Source organism: Neophocaena asiaeorientalis, unplaced genomic scaffold (genome assembly GCF_003031525.2).
Source record: "Neophocaena asiaeorientalis asiaeorientalis breed wild unplaced genomic scaffold, Neophocaena_asiaeorientalis_V1.1 scaffold152, whole genome shotgun sequence".
NCBI lineage: Eukaryota > Metazoa > Chordata > Mammalia > Artiodactyla > Phocoenidae > Neophocaena > Neophocaena asiaeorientalis.
The window spans coordinates 2,492,285-2,519,186 of NW_020185338.1; the positions used below are offsets into that span (position 1 = coordinate 2,492,285).

General features: G+C 43.8%; 1 protein-coding gene across 1 annotated transcript in view; it reads right to left on the reverse strand.

Moving 5' to 3' along the window:
- KCNK13 (potassium two pore domain channel subfamily K member 13) overlaps positions 1-23,807 on the reverse strand; it is a 105,945-nt gene extending 82,138 nt beyond the window's left edge. The window contains exon 1 of the mRNA XM_024736332.1: positions 23,025-23,807. Within this exon, the coding sequence (XP_024592100.1) occupies positions 23,025-23,364 (340 nt within the window). The 5' untranslated portion in view covers positions 23,365-23,807. The remainder of the gene's footprint in view (positions 1-23,024) is intronic.
- Between the last annotated feature and the right edge of the window lie 3,095 nt (positions 23,808-26,902).

Consider the following 26,902-nt stretch of genomic DNA (forward strand, 5'->3'; position numbering starts at 1 on the left):
AGAAAAAAGAATGAAAAGAAATGAAGACAGCCCAAGAGACCTCTGGGACAACATTAAACGCAACTGGTTTGCAGGGTAGAAGTTGAGACACAGTTGTAGAGAACAAATGTATGGACAACAAGGGGGGAAATCCACGGTGGAGTGGGGATGGTGGTGTGCTGAATGGGGCAATTGGGATTGACATATATACACAGATGTGTATAAAATTGATGACTAATAAGAGCCTGCAGTATAAAAAAAACAAACAAAAGAAAACAACTAAACTTTCTTTGGGTTATTTGTATGGAAATATGTTAATATAAATGTTTCAGACATTACATGAAATTTCTAAAAATCTTACATGTTCTGGTATAATGTTATAAGTCATAAAGGAGCTCCCTTTCCCACAATGAAATTGACTTTATTCTTAAATAACACTCTTGCCAATGTTTAAGTAAGTACATATATAATGCAATTCCTAACATCACTGCTTTTCTGACTGACTTTCCCTCATCCCTCAGCATTGGAAACTCCAAGACTCTCCCTTAGCCCTTTTCTAAACCTCGAATTCCTAAATCATCTGCAGAAGCACTCCACCTCACCCAAGAACACGGTATTAAAGTGTCTAATACCCTTTCTGGGTCCCTTAATACCCATAAATAATGAGGTATTTACAGTACAATCACTCTGGCGGGGTTGGCGTCCCAGGTTTAAGAATGATCTTTCCCCCAGACACTTGGGCATTATCCAAAATCAACATGGCCGGTATCCAAGGAGACCACAGAGATGCTCTTTTCCTTTCACTGTGCTGTGTCTATTGCCTATTGTACAGGGCTTGATACATTTTTAATTACTCCACTGAGTTTCCTTTGAACTTGTTACTTTTTGCCATTTCCAGTTAGTGGGTCTTAACTTCCCATAGGAAAACCTTTAGCCTGTCATAAAGTTCATGCTTTTCTAGTTCAACCTCATTTATTACATAGCTTAAGAAGAAAAGCTCTTTTGCCTACTGATCTGGGATGATCAGAGAGAAATCAACAAGCGTGGAATAAAATCTCCATGCATCCCATCAGGAGAAAATTGATTGTCCCATGATCAAACTGGAAGCAATTTCTAAAAAGTATTTTCATACGGGACACAACTCTGCAACTCCTTCTTGATTTTTTGATAAAGAGCCAGGTGACAAGATCACTTAGTTCTTATATCTCAAAGAGGTAGGAAGAACCTCAGTGCTTAAGCCAGGGGACAGGAAGGAAGTCAAACACACTGATGAATGGCAGGTAACACTCAACCTAGATGGGGTGGGACCAGGGAACCAGTGGGCTCCCCAAAGGGAGCACCCATAGCTCTTCTTCATCCAGTGGTTGGCATGCAGGAATGTGGGCCCAGCATAGCCAGGTTTCCCATTTTACAAGAGAAATCAGAAATCTAGACTTTGACTGGAAATCTCATTTTTAAAAGTTGACAGCTGATTTGAATTTTCTCCAACACCCTGCAGCCCACAGTCATGGCCTGGAGCTGGCTGCTATAGGCTCACAAGAGGTTATTTTCTCTACTCTTGCCTTCAGTGACTTCATGTTCATAGCTTGAAATCAGCCATTTGGGGAATATTTACATCACAGAAACAGGCAAATGCTACAAATAGGGTTGTTTGTCTTTTTAGCTGATTGTCAAACATTTACCAGCATCTGTGGGTCAAATAAAGCATGTCGCCTTTGGCCAAAGTTGCATCTTCTAATTTAAATACTAAACTAGAAATAATGTTAAATAACCACGAAGAAGTAGTATATATTCCCAAACCTGTATTTACAACAAAGAGTACATGTGACACTGTAACCACAGGAGAGGCGGTGGGCTATGAGTCAGAGGGACCCCATCATCAGCTGAGAACACAAAGGTAAGGACACAGTGAGGCAGCTCTGAACCGAGCCTGTGACCCTAGAAAAAGTATACCCTATAAATACGACATTTCTAAACACTTACTGCTTCCCCACTGCTCCGAGGGAGTGTGGTATTTTATGCTCCAACCATGACCCTCAAGACGCTGCAACAGGGGTTTCCCTGGTGGCGCAGTGGTTAAGAATCCACCTGCCAATGCAGGGGACGTGGGTTCAAGCCCTGGACCAGGAAGATCCCACATGCCGCAGAGCAACTAAGCCCGTGCACCACAACTACTGAGCCTGTGCTCTAGAGCCCACGAGCCACAACTACTGAGCCCACGTGCTGCAACTACTGAAGCCTGCACACCTAGAGCCCGTGCTCCACAACAAGAGAAGCCACCACAGTGAGAAGTCCACACACCGGGACAAAGAGCAGCCCCTACTCGACGCAACTAGAGAAAGCCCGCGTGCAGCAACGAAGACCCAACACAGCCAAAAATAAATAAATAAAATTAAAAAAAAAAGACATTGCAACATCCTGAAATGTCTTCTGAATCATCAGGAAAAGATGAGATTATGCACAGCGATTGAGCAATAAGTCTTCAAGTCAGTTTGCAAACAACTGCAAGTGGATTAAAGCTCTTTGCCAGCCATGCAAGGAGCAGCAATAACAGCAGTTACAATTTCCCCTTCTGTCTTCATTCAGAATCAGCCTAACCTCAGTCTGGTTCTCAATTCCTGTTTTCTGTGACATAGAGCCTTTGGCAATCTGGGGAAGCCTGCGGGTTCCATCTATGAATGCTTTTTTTAAATGAATGAAATAAAATGCATAGAATTACAAAAGCAACTATATTAAAACAAAGTTATTAAACCAGGAAACAAATGTGTGATATAGTATATGAGCAACTTTATTATATCATTAAATAACAAGAACAGGCCTAACAACTACCATAATTTTGAAGTATGTTGAGGGGGGATGACCATGGTGGGATCTGCCACATTCTTAAATGAAAGGGACACATTTGTGATTTCTACTGGTGACAAAGCTACAGGTGCCACTCATTCTGCCTCTGAGTTGTTGCCTATACTCTCTATTGAAGGAAACGCTAGAGGCTGCTTAGTTCGAGGTTAGTAGACATAAGGACGGAATTCTTTTCCCATCCAAATTTATAGGCCTCCTGAATGCTATGCATGAACCCAGGTTATCAGGCTGGACACATAGTAGGGATTCAATAAATTCTGACTGAACCAAACTAAATTTTCTGCTTGATATAAGATGGGTGCTGAGTGTGGTTCTAAGACGATAAGAAGGGAGAAAAGACTGTTCAAACCCAGTGAGGGACATCTAGATGTCTTCCTTATTATACAGCCTGGGAGCCCAGGTTCTTCAAAACGATAACGTGCAAATAATATTCATCACTAACATCAAATCCATTGATGGCAAAAATAGAACTAGAGTCATAGGTTTTATTTCAGTTTTCACTAGAATACTATCTCAGAGACTTAACTTCCTCTCCAAAATTTAAATCATGGCTAAACAAAGTTTGAACTAAAGTTCCCACACTTACTACTTGTATCACTTTGGGAAAGCTATTTATGCCTCTGTGCTTCAGTTTTCTCACCAATAGAATGAGGAAAACAATAATCCTACATCACAGGATGAAAAATTGTGTATCTAGAGCATTTAGCATAATACCAAGGAAGACGAATACAATATGCTTTAGCTGTGAGAATAACAAAATTCTTATAAATTGGTTAAGAAAATTTTAAATTTTAAAATACTCAAAAATTTAGCAGTACCTACAAATACTTACAATTGAAAGTTTAAATATTAAAATTTGCTTTATAGAGCTGTTGTACTAGCAAATAATTAGACACAAACTACATGTCCCACAATAGAAGGAACAAATTATTGAACATTCATACCACAGTTGTATATGCTGGGCAACCTCAGAAAGTTATATAAGAACCATAGGTGAATACTTCCCAACTTATTCTATAGGCCAGTATTATCCTGACACCAAAGCAAGACAGAGATATCACAAGAAAGGAAAAAAAATAGACAAATATATCTTTTGAATATAGATGCAAAAATCCTCAACAAAATACTAGCAAACAAATGCAGCAATATATGAAAAGGATTATAAACCATGACCAAGTGGAATTTATCCCAGGAATCCATGGTTGGTTTAATATCTCAAATTAATTAATGCAGTACCCTAGCATCAGTAGCAGAAAGGATGAAACCACAAGATCATCTCAGATGCAGAAAAATAATCTGACAAAAATCCAACACCTCTCTGTGATAAAAACACCCAACAAAGTAGGAATAGAAGGGAACTTTCTCAACCCAATAAAGGCCATCTACCAAAACAAACCAGAACTAATATCACACTTCATGGTGAAAGACCGAAACTTTCCCCCCAAGATCAGGAATAAAGCAAGAATGTCCACTCTCACCACTTCTATTCAACACTGTACTGGAGGCATGAAATACAAGAAACAAAAGGCATCCAGATTGGAAGGAAAGAATGAAAACTATCTCTATTCATAGATGATATTATCACATAATATTTATATAGAAAATCCTAAGGAATCCACTAAAAAACTATTAGAACTAATATATGAGTGCAGCAAGATCACAGGATACAAGATCTATATATAAAAATCAATTGTACTCCCTATACTTGCAATGAACAATTCAAAATAAAATTAAGAAGACAATTTAATTTACAATAGCACTAAAAAGAATAATATATTTAGGAATAAATTTAACAAAAGAAGTGTCAAACTTATACTCAATACCTTGAAAACTACAAAGCGTTGGAAAGAAATTAAAGGATCCAAATAAATGAAAAGACATCCCATGTTCATGGATTATAACATTTAATACTTTTAAGATCATAACATTCCCCAAGATGATCTACAGATTCAACAGAAGTCTTCTTTGCAGAAACTGACAAGCTGATTTTAAAATTCACATGGAAGTTCAAGGGACCCATAATAGCCAAAACAATCTTGATAAAGAAGAACAATGTTGGAGGATTCACACTTCCTGATTTCACAATTTACTACAAAGCTACAGTAATCAAGGCAGTGTGGGACTAGCATAAGGATACACATATACATCAGTGGAATAGAACTGAGAGTTCAGAAATCAACCTTCACATTTATGGTCAATTGATTCTTGACAAGGGTGTCAAAACTATTCAATGGGGGAAAGAATAGTCTTTCCAACGAATGGTGCTGGAACTGGATACCACATGGAAAAATAGAGCTGCACCCACGTCTCATACCATATACAAAAACTGCCTCAAAATGGATCAACAGCCTAAATGTAAGAGCAAAACTATAAAACTCTCAGAAGAAAACACAGGTCTTTGTGACTTTGGATTAGGTGATGGTTTCTTAGATATAGTACTGAAAACATAAGCAACAACAATGACAAAATAGGTAAATTAGACTTCACCAAAATTTAAAATGTTTGTGCTTCAAAGGATACCATGAAGAAAGTGAAATGATAACCCACAGAAGGGGAGAAAATGTTTGCAAATTATATATCTGATAAGGGACTTGAATCTAAAATATATAAAGAACATTTATAACTCAATTACTAAAAAAACAATTTAAAAATGGGCAAAGGATTTGAATAGACATTTCTTTCAAGAGGATATATAAATGACTAAAAAAAAAAACACGTGAGAATACGCTCAACATCATTTGTCATTAGAGAAATGCAAATCAAAACCACAATTAGATACCACTTCACATCCACAGGATGGATGTAACCAAAGAGACAGGTTACTGAAAGTCTTGGCAAGGATGTGAAGAAATAGGAACCCTCACACACTGTTGGGAATATAAAATGATACACCTACTTGGAAAGAGTCTGACAGTTCTTCCAAAGGTTGAGAAAAGAGTTTCCATATGACCCGACAATTCCAAATCTACCCAAGATAAATAAAAACATATGTCTACACAAAAACTTGTACACTTATTCATCATTGTACATCATTATTCATAATAGCTAAAAAGTGAAAACAACTCAAATGTCCATCAACTGATTAACTGATAGATAAAATATGGTACATCCATATAATAGAATATTATTCAGTAATAAAATGGAGTGAAGTATTGATATGTATTACAAGATGGATGACTTGAAAACATTATGCTAAGTCAAAGAAGCCAGGCACAAAAGGCCGTGTACTATATGATTCCATTTATATGAAATGTCCAGAATAAGCAAATCTACAGAAACAGACAGTAGATTAGTGGTTACCTAGGGCTGGAGGGGATGGGAGGTGATTGCTAAAGGGGATGGGGTTTCTTTGGGAGATGATGAAATGTCATCAAATTGATTGTGTTGATGGTTGCAAAACCCTGTGAATACACTAAAAACCACTGAACTGTACACTTCAAATATGTGAAATTTATGGTATATGAATTATAGCTCAATAAAGCTATTACCAAAAAAAGAAAAGAGAACCCCAGTACGTGTAAAAAAACAATGGTTACCTCTGGGGAGTAGGATGAGAAAGTAAAGGAAGACTTTGATTTTTCACTTTAAACACTTTTGAATTATTTGAAAATCTATTCAAATGTGCATATATTAGTTTAGGAATTTTTTTAATGGAAAAAATATTTTTTAAAAGAAAAGAACAAAGCCACTTTACAGTTAACAATTCAAGTTAAAGGTGAGATGTCGGGGTGTGGGTGAGGCATGGACAGAGGCAAACACTCCAAACCCTGTGTTTCAAAATTTTCTCTTTAGTCCAGAGACACTGCTAGACGTCCTATAATGCACAGGACAACCCCACAACAAAGGATTACCCCGCCCTTTTTAATGTGATTTTTTTCCCCCCAGAAACAGCAAAGTGCCTCATTCTTCCCACCCCAGCCAGAGCCAGTGAGTGTCTGGTGTGGGCGTCTAAAAGCCCAGTTCCTCTGCCCCAAGGTGGGACAAACCACAAGGTGTAATTTATGCTGCAGAGCTCCACAAGATAACCTCCTACTTGGCTTCTTCCCTTTTCCCATCCTCACACCCCTCACTCTCCTACTAGTCTCTTCCAGAGTACTTCCTTGATAAATCACTTCCACCCAAACATTTAGCCCAGAGTCTGCTTCTTAGAGAAAATGACCTCAGACCTTGAAAGACTCTCCCTTTCCTACTACTGCTACTTATGGTGTAGATATGATGGCCAGAGCTCCAGCAACCACATTGAGCCCTGAGGATGAGGGCAACATCCTAGGGATAGCAGAGCTGAAGACACCTGACTCCCTGTTGACATTATGCAGTCAGCATACTTGCCCTGAATTGTCTATATGCAGTGTAGACCTCTTTTCTGGAATAGAGTAAAATTTTGTCTGCTTCAACCACTACTTTTTGGGTCTGGTAACTTGATGCTGATATAGTCCCTTAACAGCTGTGTGTACTTGGGAAATTTACTGACTCTCTCTGAGCCTTACTTTCCAGAACTCAAAGAACTGTTGAAAGAATAAGCAGGTCATCAACTCTTCCCAAACAGGCCCTAGACTTCATATCCTCCAGGAAATTTGTCTTAATTAACTGAAAAGAGAGTGATAGTTATTGTTTCAAGTTATAAACTCCCAGATGGATGGTCTCCATCCATCATTCCATGAAATGGAACACCAGTAAATCCCTGTGTGGTTAAAGCACGCCTTCTACACATTTGTTTTTACAGATGTTGGTATTAAGTCACAGGCTGTTAAATAAAAGAAACTAAGTCTAAAAATACAGTAGGTCAAGAAATAGTACATATAGCAGGTCTCCACACCAAATACCAAAAATATAACATCTGAAGCAGAAAACATCAACAGCCAGAATTAATTTAAAAAGCCCTTAGTGGGGAAAATGCTAACTGTAGCATAAATTCAGTTTTCAAATTTTAAGTCCCAAAGAAAGATCTCAAGATTCTGGTGGGAATGGAAGTGGCTTATAGGAAATAGCAGGAAACTAAGAAAGAAGGAACCCCACAGATGAGTAAGATTGAATGAACATCTACTTTAAGAGAGAAAAGAGAGATAGAAACTATAAACCACCAAAAGCAAAAATAAACAAGAAGGACTACACCAAACCAAAAAGCTTCTGCACAGCAAAGGAAACCATCAACAAAATGAAAAGGCAACCTACTGAAAGGGAGAAAATATTTGCAGATCATATTTATCTGATAAGGGGTTAATATCCAAAATATATAGGGACTTCCCTGGTGGTCCAGTGGCTAAGACTCCACGCTTCCAATGCAGGGGGCCCAGGTTCGATGCCTGGTCGGGGAACTAGATCCCGCATGCCACAACTAAGAGTTCGAATATCACAGCTAAAAGATCACGCATGCCACAATGAAGATCGAAGATCCCGAGTATCGCAACTAAGACTCGGTGCAGCCAAATAAATAAATAAATATTATATATAAAACTAAGACAACTCAATAGCCAAAAACCCCCAAACAATCCAATCTAAAAATGGGCAGAGCAATTATACTCCAATAACGATGTTAAAAAAAAAAATGGACAGAGGATTTTTTTTTTTTTTTTTTTTTTGCGGTACGCGGGCCTCTCACTGTTGTGGCCTCTCCTGCTGCGGAGCACAGGCTCCGGACGTGCAGGCTCAGCGGCCATGGCTCACGGGCCCAGCAGCTCCGCGGCATGTGGGATCTTCCCGGACCGGGGCACGAACCCGTGTCCCCTGCATCAGCAAGCAGACTCTCAACCAGTGCGCCACCAGGGAAGCCCCTGGACAGAGGATTTGAATAGACATTTTTCCAAAGCAGAAATACAGTTGCTCAACGTCACTAATCATCAAGGAAATGCAAATCAAGACCACAATGAGATATCACCTCACACCTGTTAGAATGGCTGTTATCAAAGAGGTAACAAGTGTTGGTGAGGGTGTGTGGAAAACAGAACCCTTGGGCACTGTTGGTGGGAATGTAAATTGGTGCAGCTGCTGTGGAAAACAGTATGAAGTTCCCTCAAAGAATTAAAAATAGAACTACCATACGATCCAGCAATTCTACTTCTGGGTATTTACCCAAAGGAAATGAAAACACTAACTTGAAAAGATATCTGCAATCCCATGTTCATTGTAGCATTATTTACAGTAGCCAAGACTTGAAAATAACCTAAGTGTCCATTAATGGATGAATGGATAAAGAAGTCACGGTAGGGCCTTCCCTGGTGGTGCAGTGGTTAACAATCCACCTGCCAATGCAGGGCACACGTTTTCGAGCCCTGGTCCAGGAAGATCCCACATGCCACGGGGCAACTGAGCCTGTGCGCCACAACTACTGAGCCTGTGCTCTAGAGCCCGCGAGCCGCAACTACTGAGACCATATGCCACAACTACTGAAGCCCACGAACCTAGAGCCCGTGCTCCGCGACAAGAGAAGCCACCGCAACGAGAAGCCTGCGCACCACAACGAGAAAGAGTAGCCCCCGATTGCCGCAATTAGAGAAAGCCTGTGCGCAACAACGAAGGCCCAAAGCAGCCAAAAATAAAAAGATAAAAATTTTTAAACCGGGAAATTAAAAAAATTAGGTGGTTTACTTTAAAAATTAAAACTAGAGAGATGATCCAAAAGTCAGCAAGTCTCGGCTAATATAATGCAGGAATTTAATCAAATGTAAGTTTAAAAATAGCATATAAAGCATAAAGAAGTAAACAAAAGTATTATTAATAAAATTTAAAGTTATACAAGTGATGAAATCAATAACACTGAATTTATATGTCCCCAAACACACAAATGTTATTTTGGGTGTGTTTACTAGGTTTGGAGTGTGGTTGGGGATTATGTTCCCTCCTGCTCCAAAATTCTGTAAGGTAAGAAAAAATCCAACTGAAATATATACAGATACCAGGATACACAGAAACTCTCAAATAAAAAAGAGAACTCTGGAAAGTGCACATTCTCAAACCATTATGTGATAATTTTAGAAATAAATCAAAGCATAATTATATAGCCAGCCATAAAAAAGCATTTATAAAACAGTCTTTTTGAAAAACATTGAAATGAGTTAGAACTCAACAGAGAATGGATAAGAATATTTATCTCAACCACAGAGAGGACCTAAATTTATGAAAAAATATAGAAAAAAAATGCCAGTGAAAATGAGTGTATTTGGGTATATAAAAATATTTTCTACATTCCAAACAATAGTCAATAAAAAGGTAGCAGAATAGGATAAATATTTGGGACATATACAAATAAATAAATACATACAACAAAGATAAGAACTTGATGTGTCCCCCTTGGCTCTCAAGACAGCACTTATATACCACAAAGAATCCCAGGGGTCCTTGGAGCATAGTTTGAAAACCACTTGCCTGGTTGGTCTCTAAGATCGATGTTGGTCTCTAAGATTGGTCTCTAAGGTCAATCTGATCTTCATCAGATGCTTAATACTAGGGAAGACCCAAGACACAGCTTTGGTGCCAGTATTCCAAGAGTTCATGGGCAGAGTCAGGAAGTGACTTCTGGGATCAAATATGTCCAAACTGGAGAGTAAAATTCTGGGGGCAGGCACATTAGTTGTCACGGTGATGGGAGGACGCTTGCAACTTTGAGAGGACATCAAATATTCCAATGGGAGGTACAGGCTCTGATTATGTGGACTCCTGGGAGGTAGGCAGAACACCACCCAAACCTTCTACCATCCTGACATTCTGCTAACCAGGCTATCTCTGTCTTCTTCTGTTACCCCAGGTTGCCTAAGGTCCCTCACCACTGAAAAAAGAGGTTGTGATCTCTTTAACTGGCAATTCTCCCCACAAGGACTCCAAAGGAAGAAATGGCAAAGAAGTGGTGGTTCACAGTATAAGCTCTAAGGGGATGCCCCACACTACTTCCACTGGGTAACTTCAGACACTGCCTGGAAGCTCTCTGGGCCTCGGATCCTGGTCTGTAATGTGAGAATATTAACAGTACCTACCCTTATGGGGTTGTTATAAGAATTAAACATATGTAAAGATTGTACTGGGTTTAACCTATGGTAAAGCACTCAATAAATTTCATAATTTTTAATTAAACACAAGAGTAAAAAAAAATCACATATAACCCACAAATCCAATAATTTAAGGATCATTGAATAAACTATTCTACATTAATTGAACACATGGAATTCTTGAGAAAGTGTATAGGAAATAACATAAAAGGAAAGGAAAAAAACCAGAATAGTAGGTACTTATGGATTACAATACAATATGTTTAGTCATGAGTATCAGAAGAGTTAAGAGAATATATTGATAACTACCCCCAGCTCCTTTTATTTATTTATTTTTTGCTGTACGCGGGCCTCTCACTGTTGTGGCCTCTCCCGTCGCGGAGTACAGGCTCCGGACGCGCAGGCTCAGTGGCCATGGCTCACGGGCCCAGCCGCTCCGTGGCATGTGGGACCTTCCCAGACCGGGGCACGAACCCGTGTCCCCTGCATCGGCAGGTGGACTCTCAACCACTGCGCCACCAGGGAAGCCCCCCAGCTCCTTTTAGAGATTAGTGGGTGTACAACGTGACAGCGAATATGTTAGATTTCCCCTCTGTGATGATCAAGTGTCCTGCACAAACAGGTACTTAAGTGAACTGCAAAGATCAAGATGCTGCTACTGATGAAGAAGAGTTCAGAGCTTCTTATCCTTCTCCCTCCCAAAGGGAAAGCAGCCTGGAGCTCACAGATGATCAAAGCTTTAACTGAGGGACTCACACTCTGGAGTCGAGCTGTCCTCAGACCTGTCTGGCCAGGACGATGTTGTTTTGCAATTAGAATCTGAAGGCCTGTGGTGGGGCTGCTCTTTCCAGGGCACATGCCCCACTGCTCCCTAATGTCCCACATCTCTAAGTCCCACTCAGTTGCATTTCTGGTCTGACCCCTGGGCTCACTGACCACAGGATTTCCCTCCCAAGAAGAGGTGATCAACAGCAGAGATGCTGGGGGGTTGATCAGAGAATGGGAACAATAAATCCTGAACACTTCATGACGCTTCTATGATGGCTCTCCCGCCAAAGGAAGATGCGGTGGGTGTGCTAAAGGTGCAGCCTTTCAGAAAAGTGGTATAATGTCCAGGAATGCAGATAAACTGAAGAGAAGGAGGCAGAAGGTTGGAGGGTGAAGGGAGAGCAGCACGATGATGGAGATGTTTCCTGATGAGGTGTGTTTCCCCACTGTCCTCAGCAGGACCGTGGGCTTCTGGATCCAAACACAGTAACGTGTTCCTCTGCAGGGCGAGAGTGTCCCCACGTATAAAGTCACTGATGGGCTGGAGATAGTAATCATCCCCTGTCCTTCTCTCTTTCCTCCTCAGGGGAAAGGACTGCTGCTTGCTGGGGCAGCTCCTGGGGCTCTGCTTTACTATGAAGACTAGGCTGAATGAGGGGAAGCTAAAAGAAGTTGGAGAGGTTAAGTCAATCACGATAATACAGAGCAGAGAGAGATGGGGGAGAAGAGACAAGGAAGGACAGAAAGACTGAGAGGGCTGCCAGGTGGGGAGGATTTGGGGAGGGGTTTCGGGATAAAAGGCTCCAGAATTCCTTTGAGGAATGAGAGACTGGGAGATGGGGAGAGAGGAAGCTTTCCTTTGTGTTATAAGTTGGAGACTAAGATTCTTTAGAGATACACAAGCAAAAATTGAATTTATTTTTCCATTACTTTGGGCTAATGGAACATGCTTGTTTGTATGGAACACTATACCCTAAGAACCCTAAGGAGCCCAAGAATTATTTGGGTTACATTCATACCAAACCCATCTCTCCTTCACAGAGAAAGGTATGAAGGGGAAGAGAGAACAGGAGGGAATTTAGGATAAAAGAAGAGGAAATCGCTGTTTTATAACATAAACGAGAATTTCTAGTGAAACAAGCTGAAATTAACATGTGTGTGTATGAGAATGCTGGGCAGTGGGGAGTAAGAGCTATGGCCTGCAAAGTCTCTAATTTCAAGATAGGCACTGAAGTTTCCTAAGTAGGAAACAAATAATTAAACAAATCCAGGGTTCTCAGAATGGACAGTCTGAGAGCTTCCCCATGAAAATTTGGTAGTAGATCCCAAGAGAGATGACCCTACCTGGAATGAATGCATGCAAATTCCTACCAGCCACTCTTTCTGCTCCCTCATTCCCCATGACCAGCACTGCTCCTTGGCTACAGTCTTAAAATGTACCCATCATTGTTCACATGAAACAATAGGTTAAAGTGTTTTAACAACTATTGCTATGACTAAAAGTGCAGAGCAGCTGAAAAAATGCTGAACAAAAACTGGCATCCTGGCTATTATCAAAAAGGCAAGAAATAACAAGTGTTGGCAAGGATGTGGAGAAAAGAGAACCCTCCTACACTGTTGGTGGGAATGTAAATTGGTGCAGCCACTGTGGAAAAGAGTACGGAGGTTCCTCAAAAAGTTAAGAATAGAACTACCATATGACCCAACTATCCCACTTCTGGGTATTTACCCAAAGCCTATGAGAACATTAATTTAAAAAGATATATGTACCCCAATGTTCACTGCAGTATTATTTACAATAGCCAAGATATGGAAACAACCTAAGCGCACGTCAACAGATGAATGAAGAAAGTGTGATACACACACACATATAAATGCAATGGGACACTACTCAGCCATGAAAAGATGACATCTTAGCATTTGTGACAACATGGATGGGCCTGGAGGGTATCATGCTAAGTGAGATAAATCAGACTGAGAAAGACAACTACCGTATGAGTTCATTCCTATGTGGAATATAAAAAACAAAAAATAAATGAACAGGGCTTCCCTGGTGGCGCAGTGGTTGAGATCCACCTGCCGATCCAGGGGACACGGGTTCGTGCCCCGGTCCAGGAAGATCCCACATGCCGCAGAGCGGCTGGGCCCGTGAGCCATGGCCGCTGAGCCTGTGCGTCCAGAGCCTGTGCTCCGCAACGGGTGAGGCCACAGCAGTGAGAGGCCTGCGTACCGCAAAAAAAAAATTTTTTTTAATATAAATAAATAAACAAACTAAATCAAACAAAAACAAACATGTAAATACAGAGAACAGAGTGGTGGTTCTCAGAAGGGAAGAGGCAGGGTGAGGGTAAAATGGGTAAAGGGGATCAACGGTATGGCTACAAATGGAAACTAAATTTCTGGTGGCGAGCACACTGTAGTGTATACAGAAGTAGAAATATAACGCTGTACATGTGAAACTTACCTAATATTGTAAACCAATGTCACCTCAATTAAAAAAAAACAATAAGCATTCTTACAGACGGGAAAAGATTTTCTAAGCACAAAAGCAATGGAAGAAATCAGAAGGAAAAACTAAAACATGAAATGGCACATAAATTAAAAATGTTTCTATATCTAAATAAACATTAAACAGGAAATGACAACAGATGGAAAGTAAGATACAAACATGGCAAATGGCTAAAATCCTCAAAATATAAAGCACAACCATACAATGATTAACACAGTATCTCTTGCTCCCAAAAGAAAAATGGGGGATTAGCTAGTTGATTCAGAGATGAACTGTATCTTTAATAAATATTTTAATCAGCTTTAATATAAATCAAAGAAATTCTAACTATAATGAGATTCATTTTTACTTAATTACATCAGTTGTTATATGCTCATTTTATACAACAGCTGTTATATGCTCGTGTTATAATGGTTATATGGAAAACAGATACAAAATATATTTCAGTGATTTTAAGATATTTTTCCCAATATTTTAATATCTCAGAAATCAGGATAATCTCACAATTGCTAGGATGTCAAGCTCTAATTGGCAGCATTATTTGCTTTCTTATGGTACATAAAATAATGATGCATACTAGATTCAGTAAAATCTTTAGTACTTTAGGTCCAATATAATATACCAAAATATTGACAGTGGTTCTTGTTGGATGGTAGAATTATGGGTGATTTTTAGTTTCTTTTTTATACTTTCCCATATATTTCCAGTCTTCTAAAATGAATATGTATTTCTTTTATCAACAGACAATAAACGAAATGAAATCCGGTTCTAATCTTGACTTTGCTGCTTTATAGCCGCGTGGTCATAAAATACTTATGTTATCTGTACCTCAGTTTCCTAATCTGCAAAATGGAATTGATAGTAACTTCTCTGCCCATCTCCTAAGACTTGTGTGCAGGGCTTCCCTGGTGGCGCAGTGGTTGAGAGTCCGCCTGCCGATGCAGGGGACGTGGGTTCGTGTCCCGGTCCGGGAAGATCCCACATGCCGCAGAGCGGCTGGGCCGCTGAGCCTGCGCGTCCGGAGCCTGTGCTCCACAACGGGAGAGACCACAACAGTGAGAGGCCCGCGTACCGAAAAAAAAAAAAAAAAAACAAGATTTGTGTGCAAATGCTTTGTAAAGTGCCAATTCAATGTGTCAGTTAAATCTTGACACACATATGACATCTGCTAACGTGACATTTATTAATGTATTCATGGGATGTTTTTCTCTTTCGCAATGCCTGTTCATCATCTTTGATGTTCGGTTATAGCTTTAGACTATAAGATGGTGATTCCCAGTATTTTATTTTTTGGATCTAATATAATTTTATTCAAAAGCTCTTTCCATGTAGGAAAAAAAAACACGATTCTGAAAACAACATCCAGTTCAGCACCCCAGAGGTGTGCACACTGGCCAGGCCAAATCACATACCTGTCTGCCCAGCTCCTGAACCCCACGAGAGCCTTGTAGAAAGAATACCACTAAACAGGTGCTAATCATGAACCACACCCAGGTCCAAAAAGGGGCGCCACTGTGATCATCTCTGTTTAGTTAAAATAAATAAAACTGTGTTGAAGATCTGGTCGTCTACTTTGAGTGGTCCACCACTGAGGCGGGGCTGGTCATCTCTGAGCCTGAGCTTCCCAGATCCGTACAAGCCAGAGTCACTTTCTCAGCTCAGACGCAGCATATTCCTGCATCTGATAGTGTTGTTCTAGATTTTTTTTCCAAGAGTTTTTCCTTATCTCATTTGGGCCTTTTTTTCCCTTCTTGTTTTTATTTGGCCTCGACACGCAGCATGTGGGATCTTAGTTCCCCGACCAGGGATCAAACCTGTGGCCCCCTGCAGTGGCAGCATGGAATCCTAACCACTGGACCGCCAGGGAAGTCCCAGTGTTGTTCTAAATTAATGTTCCCCTTGCCTCCTTAACCACCAGCAGGTGAGGAGGTCCACCAAGGCAAAAGACAAGCACATCTCACCCCTCTCCATTCTAGTCCTGCCACCGGCTTGCCTAAGTTTCAAAGCTCAGGGAGGGGCCTTCCCTGGTCATCACAACATCACATAACAGCCTTCTAGACTCGAGTTCTCAAACTTTAACGTGGCTACAATTCACCAGGTGGTTTGTTGAAGAGCAGCTTCTAATTCAGGTAGTCTGGGGCTGGCCTGTGACCCTGCATTTCTAACAAGGTCCAAGGTGATGCTGGTCCTGCTGATTCACGGACCACTGTTTGAGTAGCGAGAATCCTTGGCGGTGGTCTCAATTTTCAACCCTAGGCCAACTCCTATCACACATGCCTCAAGTGTGCTTCCTGTTCTGCCTCTATCAGAGCCATCTGGGGAAGTTTCTTAAAATGTATCTGAAAGGGGGATCCAAACAGCTGCATTTTAACAAGCACCACAGTTCCCTCAGGTAAGTTCTTATGGACAGTGAACCTTGGGAACCGCCAGTAGAGAATTCTAGACGTTCTTACTGGACCACACAATTGGAAGCTGGACACCGCCCTGCATGACCTTGGACTTAGGCAGAGGGGCTTTTATGGAACTGCACCTTGTACTGAGGGATGCTATGCCATGCAGGAGCACAGGGTTGTCTTTCACAGCTGAGATGCAGTGGAGAAGACTACTCATTACATTGTCTTGTCCCTTTCACGACAATCTATAGGAGAAATTTTTATTCACATCTACAAAAGCTGGGTGTCTTCCAAGCAGCCAGCCTGGATAAAAGGAACCATTTAATGGTTGCCCTTGCCTCTTTCTTTCAACAACTGGAAAACTCACAGCCAAATCTGGCAATTACGTGGGTCCTTTTGACATATATCTCTGTGTATTAACAATTTGTGGCTTAACTGTCCTATCCTACTCATGTTTTCTCATCTCCCCAATGTCTTAAATCCATTAGTATCCATTTCTAGTGCACTGTGCATATATGTGCGGTAGGCATCCGTGCTGTTCACCGAGGTCAAGTCTTATCCACTTCTGGACTTACGGGAGGAGTGTGCTCCTTTACATCCTTGAAGTTGGGTGTAGCCATGGGACTTGATTTGGCCAATGAAACGCGTGTGGAGGTGACTTCTTGTCACCTCCAGGTGGTGGCCGTTTAATTGCAGGTGGCTACACTCTTCAACCCTTTCTGTCCCTTCCTGGGCAGTACTGGAGGCATGAGCTGATAAAGAGCAGCCACAAGATAAAAGAATCCTGGAACACTGGGCCAACCCAGGAGACAACTGTCCTGGTAAAGCACCTCGCCCGCAATGGGCTTTGGGTGAGTAAGAAGTAAACTCTTGTTGTGTTAAGCTACTGAGATGACGGGGTAGCCCAAGGCTTAAGGCTTCCCTGACCATATCAATATGCAAATGATCTCATATCCTTTGTGGACAGAAGCTGAGTTATAAATACACAGGCAAACACAAAAACAAATGCCTAACAAATGCCTATTTGAGAGAAAAAAGATATTTACAGAAGATCACTTACAGAGTATAACGTCAATCTACTTCTCTGAGTACTTCAAATTCATTCTTGTTTCAAGTCTGGTCACCAGCCTATTTCAGAATCAACTCCCTGAGTTGTGTTTTAATATTCTGCTCTTTCTATGCTGTGGTAAAATATACATAATATTTGTCATTTTAACCATTCATAAGTGTACTATTCGATGGCATTAAATACATTCACATTGTTGTATAACCATCGCCACTATCTATATCCAAAACTTATTTATCATCCCCAACAAAAATGCCATTAAAGAAGCCTTCCCTTCTTCCCTCAGTCCCTGGTACCCTCTATTCTACTCTCCATCCCTATGAAATCTGCCTATCCTAAACACCTCATCTAAGTCGAATTGTATCTGTCCTTCTGTGTCTGGCTTATTTCACTAAGTATCATATTTTCAAGGTCCATCTGCGTTGTCCATACATTCCACCGTATGTATGCACATTTTGTTTATCCATTCATCTGCTGATAGACACTTGGGCTGCTTCCACCTTTTGGCTCCTGTGACTAATGCTGAAATGAACACTGGTGTACAAACACAGGCATACCTCTTTCTACTGTGCTTTGCTTTACTGTGCTTCACGGCTATTGTGTTTTTTACAAACCGAAGGTTTGTGGCAACCCTGTGACGAGGAAGTCTATTGATGCCAGTTTTCCAACAGCATTTGCTCACTTCGTGTCTCTGCGTACATTTTGGTAAGTCTTGCAATATTTCAAACCTTTTCATTATTGTTATATTTGTTACGGTGGGCTGTGATCAGTGATCTTTGATGTTACTGTTGCAAAAAGATTATGACTCACTGAAGGCTCAGATGGTGGTTAGCATTTTTTAGCAATGAAGTATTTTTAAATTAAGGTATATACATTTTTTAGACATAATGCTGTTGCACACTTAACAGACTACAGCACAGTGAAAACATAATTTTCACATGCACTGGGAAACCAAAAAAAATTCACGTGACTCGCTTTACTGTGATATTCGCTTTATTGCCGTGGTCTGGAACCGGATTCGCAGCATCTCTGAGGTGTTCCTGTATCTGAGTCTCTGCTTTCAATTCTTTTGGATATATATTCCCTAGGAGTGGAATTTCTGGGTCACATGTAGTTCTATGTTTAAACTTCTGAGAAACTGGCCACAGTGTTTTTTACTCTGCTCTGACTTTTAAATTAAACAACAGTTGCATGAAATCCTCAGTTGCATTTTCCAGGAAACTGTTGTTTGTGAGCATCACCCACTGTCCTATGCAATGTTTCCCACATAAAATCCCAAGAGGAAAATATTTTTGAGAATTGCATATTGGGGAAAGGTGTATGCTTCCTTTTGTCTACTAAGAATTCCAGTGTGGGGACATCCCTGGTGGTGCAGTGGTTAAGAATCAGCCTGCCAATGCAGGGGACACGGGTTCAATCCCTGGTCCGGGAAGATCCCACATGCCACGGAGCAACTAAGCCCATGTGCCACAACTACTGAGCCTGTGCTCTAGAGCCCACGAGCCACAACTACTGAGCCTGCACACCACAACTACTCAAGCCCGCATTTCCTAGAGCCCGCGTGCCACAATTACTGAAGCCCACGTGCCCTAGAGCCCACGTGCCGCCAACTACTGAGCCCGCACGTCACAGCTACTGAAGCCCGTGCTCTAGGGCCCGTGTGCCGCAACTACTGAGCCCATGTGCTGCAACTACTGAAGCCCCCATGCCTAGAGCCCGTGCTCCGCCACAAGAGAAGCCACAGTAATGAGAAGCCTGCGCACCACAACGAAGGGTAGCCCCCGCTCGTTGCAATTAGAGAAAGCCCGCGTGCAGCAACGAAGACCCAACACAGCCAAAAAAAAAATTCCAGTGTGGGTCATGACTCCGCCATGGAGCCTGCAGCCAAATCTGAAGCTTGAATAGTCGCTGGTGGTACTCAGTCCTCACCCCCTGGCATCTCCTTTACCACTTCTGGACACACTGGCCTGACTTCAAATGGCCAGTGCCTATATCTTATCAGAAGGCTACTCTTGGGCCGTCCATGAAAAATCAGGACAGAAGTACCTGGAAATTATACTTTTGTGGTTCCCCCACCCTCCAAGCAGCTTTTAACCACTTTCTGACTAGTGTGGGTGTATAAATACCCCAGCTCCCTTGCCTGGGGTAAGTCTGGTTAATGAGCTCTGTACTGTTCTCAAGCTTCCACTTGAGATTAAGGATCAGTTGCCCACTATGCTTTCTGCCTAATACCATACCCTATACTGACTGACTTCCCTCTCTTGTATCACTTCCTCCTTCACCTCCCCGTCTCCCTTGAATCTGCCAGTAAACTGCTTGCACTCAAATTCTTGGCTCAGAAGCTGCTTCTGAGGGAACTTCAGCTAAGACAAAGCTCCTCTCTACCGATTTCCTAGATCCAACTGCTTTCCATATTTCTGTTCTTCTGTTTTTCCTAGTTCTGAGGTTTTATTTACATTTTATGATTATTCTACTGTATGCTTTCTTGTTATCTGTTACCTCAACACCTTTGCAGAATAAAACAGAGTGGAACTAATTTTTAGAAGAAAAAACCATCACGTAATACTACGATTAAAATACAAGATGTAAAGGGTTTATAGAATATGATCCAAATTTAGAAAAATACATATGTACATATGTGTGTCCATAGGGAAAAAGAATAGAAAGAAATGCACCAACCAACAAGGACCTATTGTATAGTACAGGGAACTATACTCAGTATTTTGTAATAACCTATAAGGGAGAAGAATCTGAAAAAAACTGATATATACGTATGTATAACTGAATCACTCTGCTGTACACCTGAAACTAACACAACATTGTAAATCAACTAACCTTCAATTTAAAAAAATGACCAAAATGTCAACCATGGTCAACTTTAGGTGATGTCATTACAGATGGTTTTTTTTTCTTCTTTATTTCACAAAGAACATGAAGCTTCAGTTTCCTCATCTATAAAACAGGGATAATCACACTTCACACATATGAATCACATACTACATATCTGAATTGTGTTGATTGAAATTGTGGTTAATCGATGAAATTAGCTGCATCACACATTCACATAATAATCACAGTATGTGCCTAATTATGTACCCCAATAAAGGGTTGCAAGTGCTGTTATTACATCAGCGATTAATGAAACAATTTAAGGACATGTGAGAAATGAGAAAGTAAAAATAAGCCCATACTTACATAGCGCTTTGTCCTTTTTAAAGAACATTCACTTATATGAACTCATCATCCCTGGCAAGAACCCTGCAAGAGGGGCTTTAGGGGCAGGGTGTGGGAAGGAGACAGGACTAATATTTACTCAACAGCTACAATGTGCCAGATACCAGGTGGGCACTTGTAGGTATCTCAGAAGAGAAGGATGGGGCTCAGAATGTTAAGGAACCGGCCCAACGTACAGGCAGGGTCAGTAGCTCCAACTCCAGACTCTCGGTCCAGGTTTTCTTCTATTCCATCAGGCTTCATTATTCTATTTGTACCCCCGGATGACTGTGTGCTTATATGCCCACCCATCCACGACATCCGCGGTTCCTCTGGCATTGGTGTTTACCAGTCTTTACACACACTCTGCTCCTTCCTACGTCCATGGCCATGGGAAGTACAAACGGGGGGGGCCTGTGGAGGGCGTGGGGAGGACTTAGCTCCCCAATCTCCCACCAAAACCACCCCCAAATGAATAATCTAAATCAAAACCCCGTACCAGCTACACAGACATAGCAGATTCAAAGAAAGTTCCGCAGCAACCCTTCCCAATCAGTTTGCTCACCCCAAGTCCTCCCTACATAGAAGTTCTGGAACTGTCTTTTGAGAAATGGGAGGACTTAGGCAATTCTGCTAAGAGAGTCCAGTGGAGAATGTGGGCTGGGGGAGAGAGCTGTGGAGGGTATTACTCTGTCTCCATCCCCGTCAGGGCCCGTGTTCTGGTCATCGTGGAGAATGCTATGAAAGTCTTTCTTACCAGATACCCAGGTACTGTGGTGTCATAATGGCCCACGGATGGGCAGGGCCACCTGAAATAAGAGAGGGTTGCGGTGGTGAGCTGGGCAGTTCAGCACAAAGCACTTCAGACGTAGCCCGTGTATCTGGAATCAGGCCAGTCCTCCCCACCTTTCCTCCTACTCACCACCTGAAGCCCTGGGCTTCTAGACTAACCCTGGGAAGTCTTTCTTGACTAATCAGGCCTGAGGCTGATCCCTGTTGTACCTTGTGTTCCTTCTCCTGGAAGAACGTCTACCAAAGACAACCTTGCGTGGGAGCTTCAAAGAAGTCCGCCTTGTCACCGCCTCACTGACAGCTCTGCCAGTCAGCACAGGGGCTACGGCAGCCAAGCCCCTGCACAGCCCCCTGCCGGCCCTGCTGCGGCTCCGGTGCTCCGGCAGCCAGCCGGGAGCCGCTCCCTTTCTGCGCAGCCTTTCAAAGCCCCCTCCTCCGCTCCAGCTCTCTGCTTTCTTCAGAATTTCTACAGCATCCTTCCCAACCCCCTTATCACTCAAGTATGCTTTACGCATGAACAGTCCTTAGGAGTGTGGTGCCGACTCCCAATCTTTTTCCTTCTGCTGGTAATAAAGGCATAACTGACAGCAGCCATGAGACACGCTTGCTCAAAAACTCTCAATAGCCTCCAATTGCCTCTAGATAAGCTCTAGCTCCTGAGTCTGTCACTAGAGTTCCCCCCTCCATCCCATTAGCCAGGAGACTCCCCTAGCTTTCCTTCCACTACTCCCTACACATCAGGGAGCTCACTGGACCCTGAACGCAATTCTCTCCTCCTCCGGAGTGTAAAGCACTTTTAGTTTCCAGAGCCCAATCAGGCCAACACTTAGCGGTTCAGCCCATAGGTTCCTTCTCCCCACCACCACCTGCTTTCTCCTGGCAGAAAACAGTTTCCATCCTCATTAGCACTCTTGCCTCCTTACTTCCAATCTCGTTTTCGATCTATTTTTTCTCTCTATTAAGTTTTAAGTCATGGACAGTCTTTTTAAAATTTGTTTCTCCCCCTCAGACCAGTGCCTCACGCATGGTACTAACTCAATTAATGTTTATAGGCTCCTGTCCCGATCTGTAAGCTTTCTCCCTAATGTTCCATGAATTCAAGCTCAGTCTCCTTAACTAGGAACACTCCCAGAGCAGAACGTCTCCAATTTAAGGATCACTCAAATTCCCTAGAGATTTTAACACGCAGATTCTGACTCAAGTGGTCTGGGGAGGGGCTGAGACTGCATTTATAACAAGCTCCCAAGTGATTATGACACAGCTGGTCCGTGGACCTCACTTAAAGAAGCAGGCAGGCAATACCACCTGTGGATCAGGCAACAGCTCACATCGGTGCCACCTGGCCTAGCGCGGAGGTGGATGAATGCAGGGCTGGGAAGCGCGGTCACGCCCTTCGAAGCGCCGGGCCAGAAAAACGCCTGCGAGGATGGCCGCCCCACCGCCCTCCCGCAGGGCCCACTTACCTATGGTGGACACGACGGTGCCCACGAAGTAGAAGGCGCCGGTGAAGTCCCAGCGCTGGCGAACATTGTCCACGCGGATGCCGGCCTCGGTGGCCTCCTCGTAGTGGCGAAGGAAGCCGCGCAGCTCGTCGCAGCTCAGGTTGTGGCGGCGGCTGAAGTTGGCCAGGCGCTCCTCCCAGCGCTGCTTGGCCTGGCGTTCGTGCGCCAGCTCCAGCGCCGAGAAGACAGCGGCGCCGCCCAGCAAGTAGAGCACGATGAGCGCGGCGAGCAGCAGGAAGCGCGCGTTGTCCTCGTTCAGGTGACCCGGGCCGCAGCTGCAGCCGCAACCCCGGCCGGCCATAGCCAAACCCCCGGGGGCAGCCCCAAGCCGGGCGGCCGTGCCAGCCGTCTGACTGTCGCCCGGGCGCCCCGGGAGGTGGGGTCTCGGCCCGGCGCTCAGTCCGCCCCTGGCCGCGCGACAGCCAGCTCGCCCATGACCGCCGGACGCTCCTCCAGGCCACGCGGCTCCCTGGGCCGCCTCGCCTCCCACGTCCGCCTCGACTCCCGGTTTCAAATCCGCATTTTCGCCGCCGTCCCCGCCCCCCTAGGAGTTCTCCTAAAAGCTGAAGAGCTGAGTGACCCGGCACAGAGTCCGCTTCTGCTTGGCACGAGGATGCAGCCGCTGCTTCCCCCTGGTGTCCTGCCCGGCTCAGATTGGGGAGGGGGCGTGGCGCATCTTAAGGGCAAACTCGGGTGGGCTTGACCTTCCCCCAAAGCAAGGGGCCTCGGGGGCTGACGGGTGAGCGGAGCCCCGCGGTCTCTGTCTCCTTGACCGTCGCTTCTCAAGCCGCTGGCGTCTAGGACGCGGGCTCTCAGTCCGCTAGTGCTGGAAGTGCCTCCCCAGATAGAGCCGCAGTGCTGTGTCCCAGGCTCGGCGTCGCACGGAGCCTCGGGCCTCTCGGGTCACCAGCCCGGCTGCCGGCGCTTAGAGGCTGGAGCAGGTCCCGGGCGGGCGCACGGACAGAGGGATTGCGCAGAGCGCGGTTCACGGGTTCCGACCTCCCGCCCGCCCCCGACGCTGCGCGGCGTCCGGCGGGCCGACTTGCTGGAGGAGGAGACCAGAAAGGGAGGTTGGAGTGACGGAGCGAAGGAAGTTAGGGGCCTCTCCCCCAGGCAGGCTTCCTAGCCTTGCCCGACCAGACGCCCTTGGCTTCTGGATCCCGCGCGGGGGCGTTTTCCACCCCCACGTGTCGGATCCGCCCGCTCGAAGCGGGCGCCGCGAGCCAGCCCCAGCTCCTGGGGAGGCTGCCAAGGACCGGGGACTGGAGGAGCACGCGGGCAGGAGGCAGTGACCCCGGAGAATTCCATCTCCTGCACCCTGGCTTGGCTGCCTCGGTGGGCTCCAGAGATCCTGCGCCGACAGGGCTCCGCTGAGAGTGCTTTACCCCACCCTAGCCACAGGCTCGCTAGCAAACCGCCGGCGCCCCTCCCCGAGACCCCGCCTTTCAAGGGGCGCTGGCGCCGCGCTCGAGTCTCACTCACCGGGGAGTGCACCCTCCGCGCCGCTCTGTCAGCACTGTCCTCCGGGTCCCTCTGCGGGGGGAGCAGAGGTCCACGCCGCGCTCTGCCTTGCCTGGTCCGCGCGCTCCGACGCTGCAACAGGTGGAGCCGCTCGGCTGGCAGCAGCGGTGGCGACTCCACCCCGTCCTCCGCCTCCCGGCCGCGCGGAGCCGCCCCCAGCACTAGTCTCCGCCTGCTGATGCCCGGCTCCCTGCTGGGCCACCTGGGGGCTGCGGCGCTCCCATCCCGGACGCGCAGATCCCGGGAGTGCTCAAGAGGAGGGTCAGGTCAGGTGCTTAGCGGGCCTGTGTGGGCCCCACCAGGGCCAGAAGAGGGCGCTCCGTCCCCTTCAGACACATCTCGCCCCCACCTGCGTACCCAGCCACACACTGCCCCTTCGGAATCACCAGCCCCTAGCATTTGGGAGTGAGTATGAATACAAGAAGGAAAGATGCATGGGCATCTTCGAACTAAGGAGAATTTCCTCGCCTCCCGAGAGAGTGACCCCAGGCTCAGAGGCCACCCACCTATACTCCCCAAGAGCAGAGAATAAAAAAAACACACTTCCGGGTTCCAATACATCTGCCGTAAGAAGCCCTGATGCTGCTAGGATTCCTCTCCCACTCCTCTCCCGTTATCCACCCCCGGATACCCCTCTTTTATCTAGCCTATCGAGGGCAAGAGTTTTAGGTGGCAGCGCTTACAGGAGGCGCATGTGTATACACACTGGGTGAGTCCTGCAATTACTCCCCCATCCCATTTTATTGTGAAAACATAAAGTTGAAAGAATTTTACAGTGAATAGCCTTATTCTCAACGAACATTTTACTATACTTGCTTTATTACGTATCTATTCATCCCTCTTTCCATCCATCAACCCATCTTGTTTGGATTCACTTCGAAGTAAGTTGTAGACATCACTACACGCCCCCTCCTCACCCCACCCCCCAAGTTCTCCCTGCATATTACTACCTAGAGTTCAACACAACCCTATTTACTTCCAGATTTTTGGGGGGAGGATAAAATTTACATACTATGAAATGCACACATCTTAAATGTACCATTGAATGAGGTCTCACAAATGCGTACACTCTTGCAAATTAAACACCTACCTATGCAGCCTCTCAACCAAATATTGTATGTCCCTTCCCAGCAAACCCCTACCCACATTCCTACAGAGGAAATCACTGTTCTGGATTTTTCCACCATCAACTTGTTTTCACTTTGTAGAACTTAGTCTTGCTTAGTTCTAGATCTTCATATAAATGGAATCATACAGTTATGTATTCTTTTGTGTAAAGCACTGTATTTCTGAGATCTGTCCATGTTATATGCCTTAGTAATCTGTTCTTTTATTGCTACTTTTTTATTGTTTGAATATTCATTCTCTTCTTATTGATAGAAACCAGGGCTGTTAAAAATGTTTGCCATCATAAATAATAAAACCGTTAGGAACATTCTCGCACAAGTATTTGCGGATATATGTTTTCATACCTCTTGGGTAAATACCTAGGTGTGGAATTGCTGGGTCATAGGGGTGGTGTGTATTTAATTTTATAAGAAACTGCCTAACATTTTTCCAAAGTAGCTGTACCAACCAACAAGATACAAGTCTTGGATGTCCCACATCCTTGTGAACACTTGGCAGTATCAGTCATTTTAATGTTAAACATACTGGTGGATGTGTTGTCATATGTCATTGTAGTTTAATTTGCATTTCCCTGATGACTAGTGTGCTTGTTGGCCATTCGTATATCTGCTTTTTTATCTTTTGAAATATTGTAAAATCTGTTGAATATCCATTAAAAGATTTGTTTCTCTTTTTTACTACTGAACTGTAGGGATTCTTTATATAGATCCAGGATACTAGTCCTTTCTCAGATATGTATCTTGGAAATATTTTCGACAAGTCTCTGGATTGCCTAATTCTCAAAGATGTTTTCTGATGTTTATGTTTTTAATTTTGGTGAAGCCCAATTTATCAATCATTTCATTTATGTTTGGATCTCTTTGTGTAATAAGAAATCATCCCCTCCCTTAAGGTTGCATAAGTTTTACGGTTTTTTTTCCTGTAGAAATCTTACAGTTTTAGCTTTTGTACGTGGGTCAATGATTTATCTTAAGTCTGTTTCTGTATGGCGTGAGGTAAAAGAGTCGAGGTATATTTTGTCCGTGTGGCTATACAGTTATTTGAGTGTCATTTGCTGAAAAGACAAAAGTGAATTTATTATAGGAATCTGTATCCTGCTCATTATTTGTCCATCCTTATAAGAATACCACAGTATTTAGATTACTTGTAGCTTTATAATCGGTCTTGAAGTCAGGAAGTGTGAGTCCTCC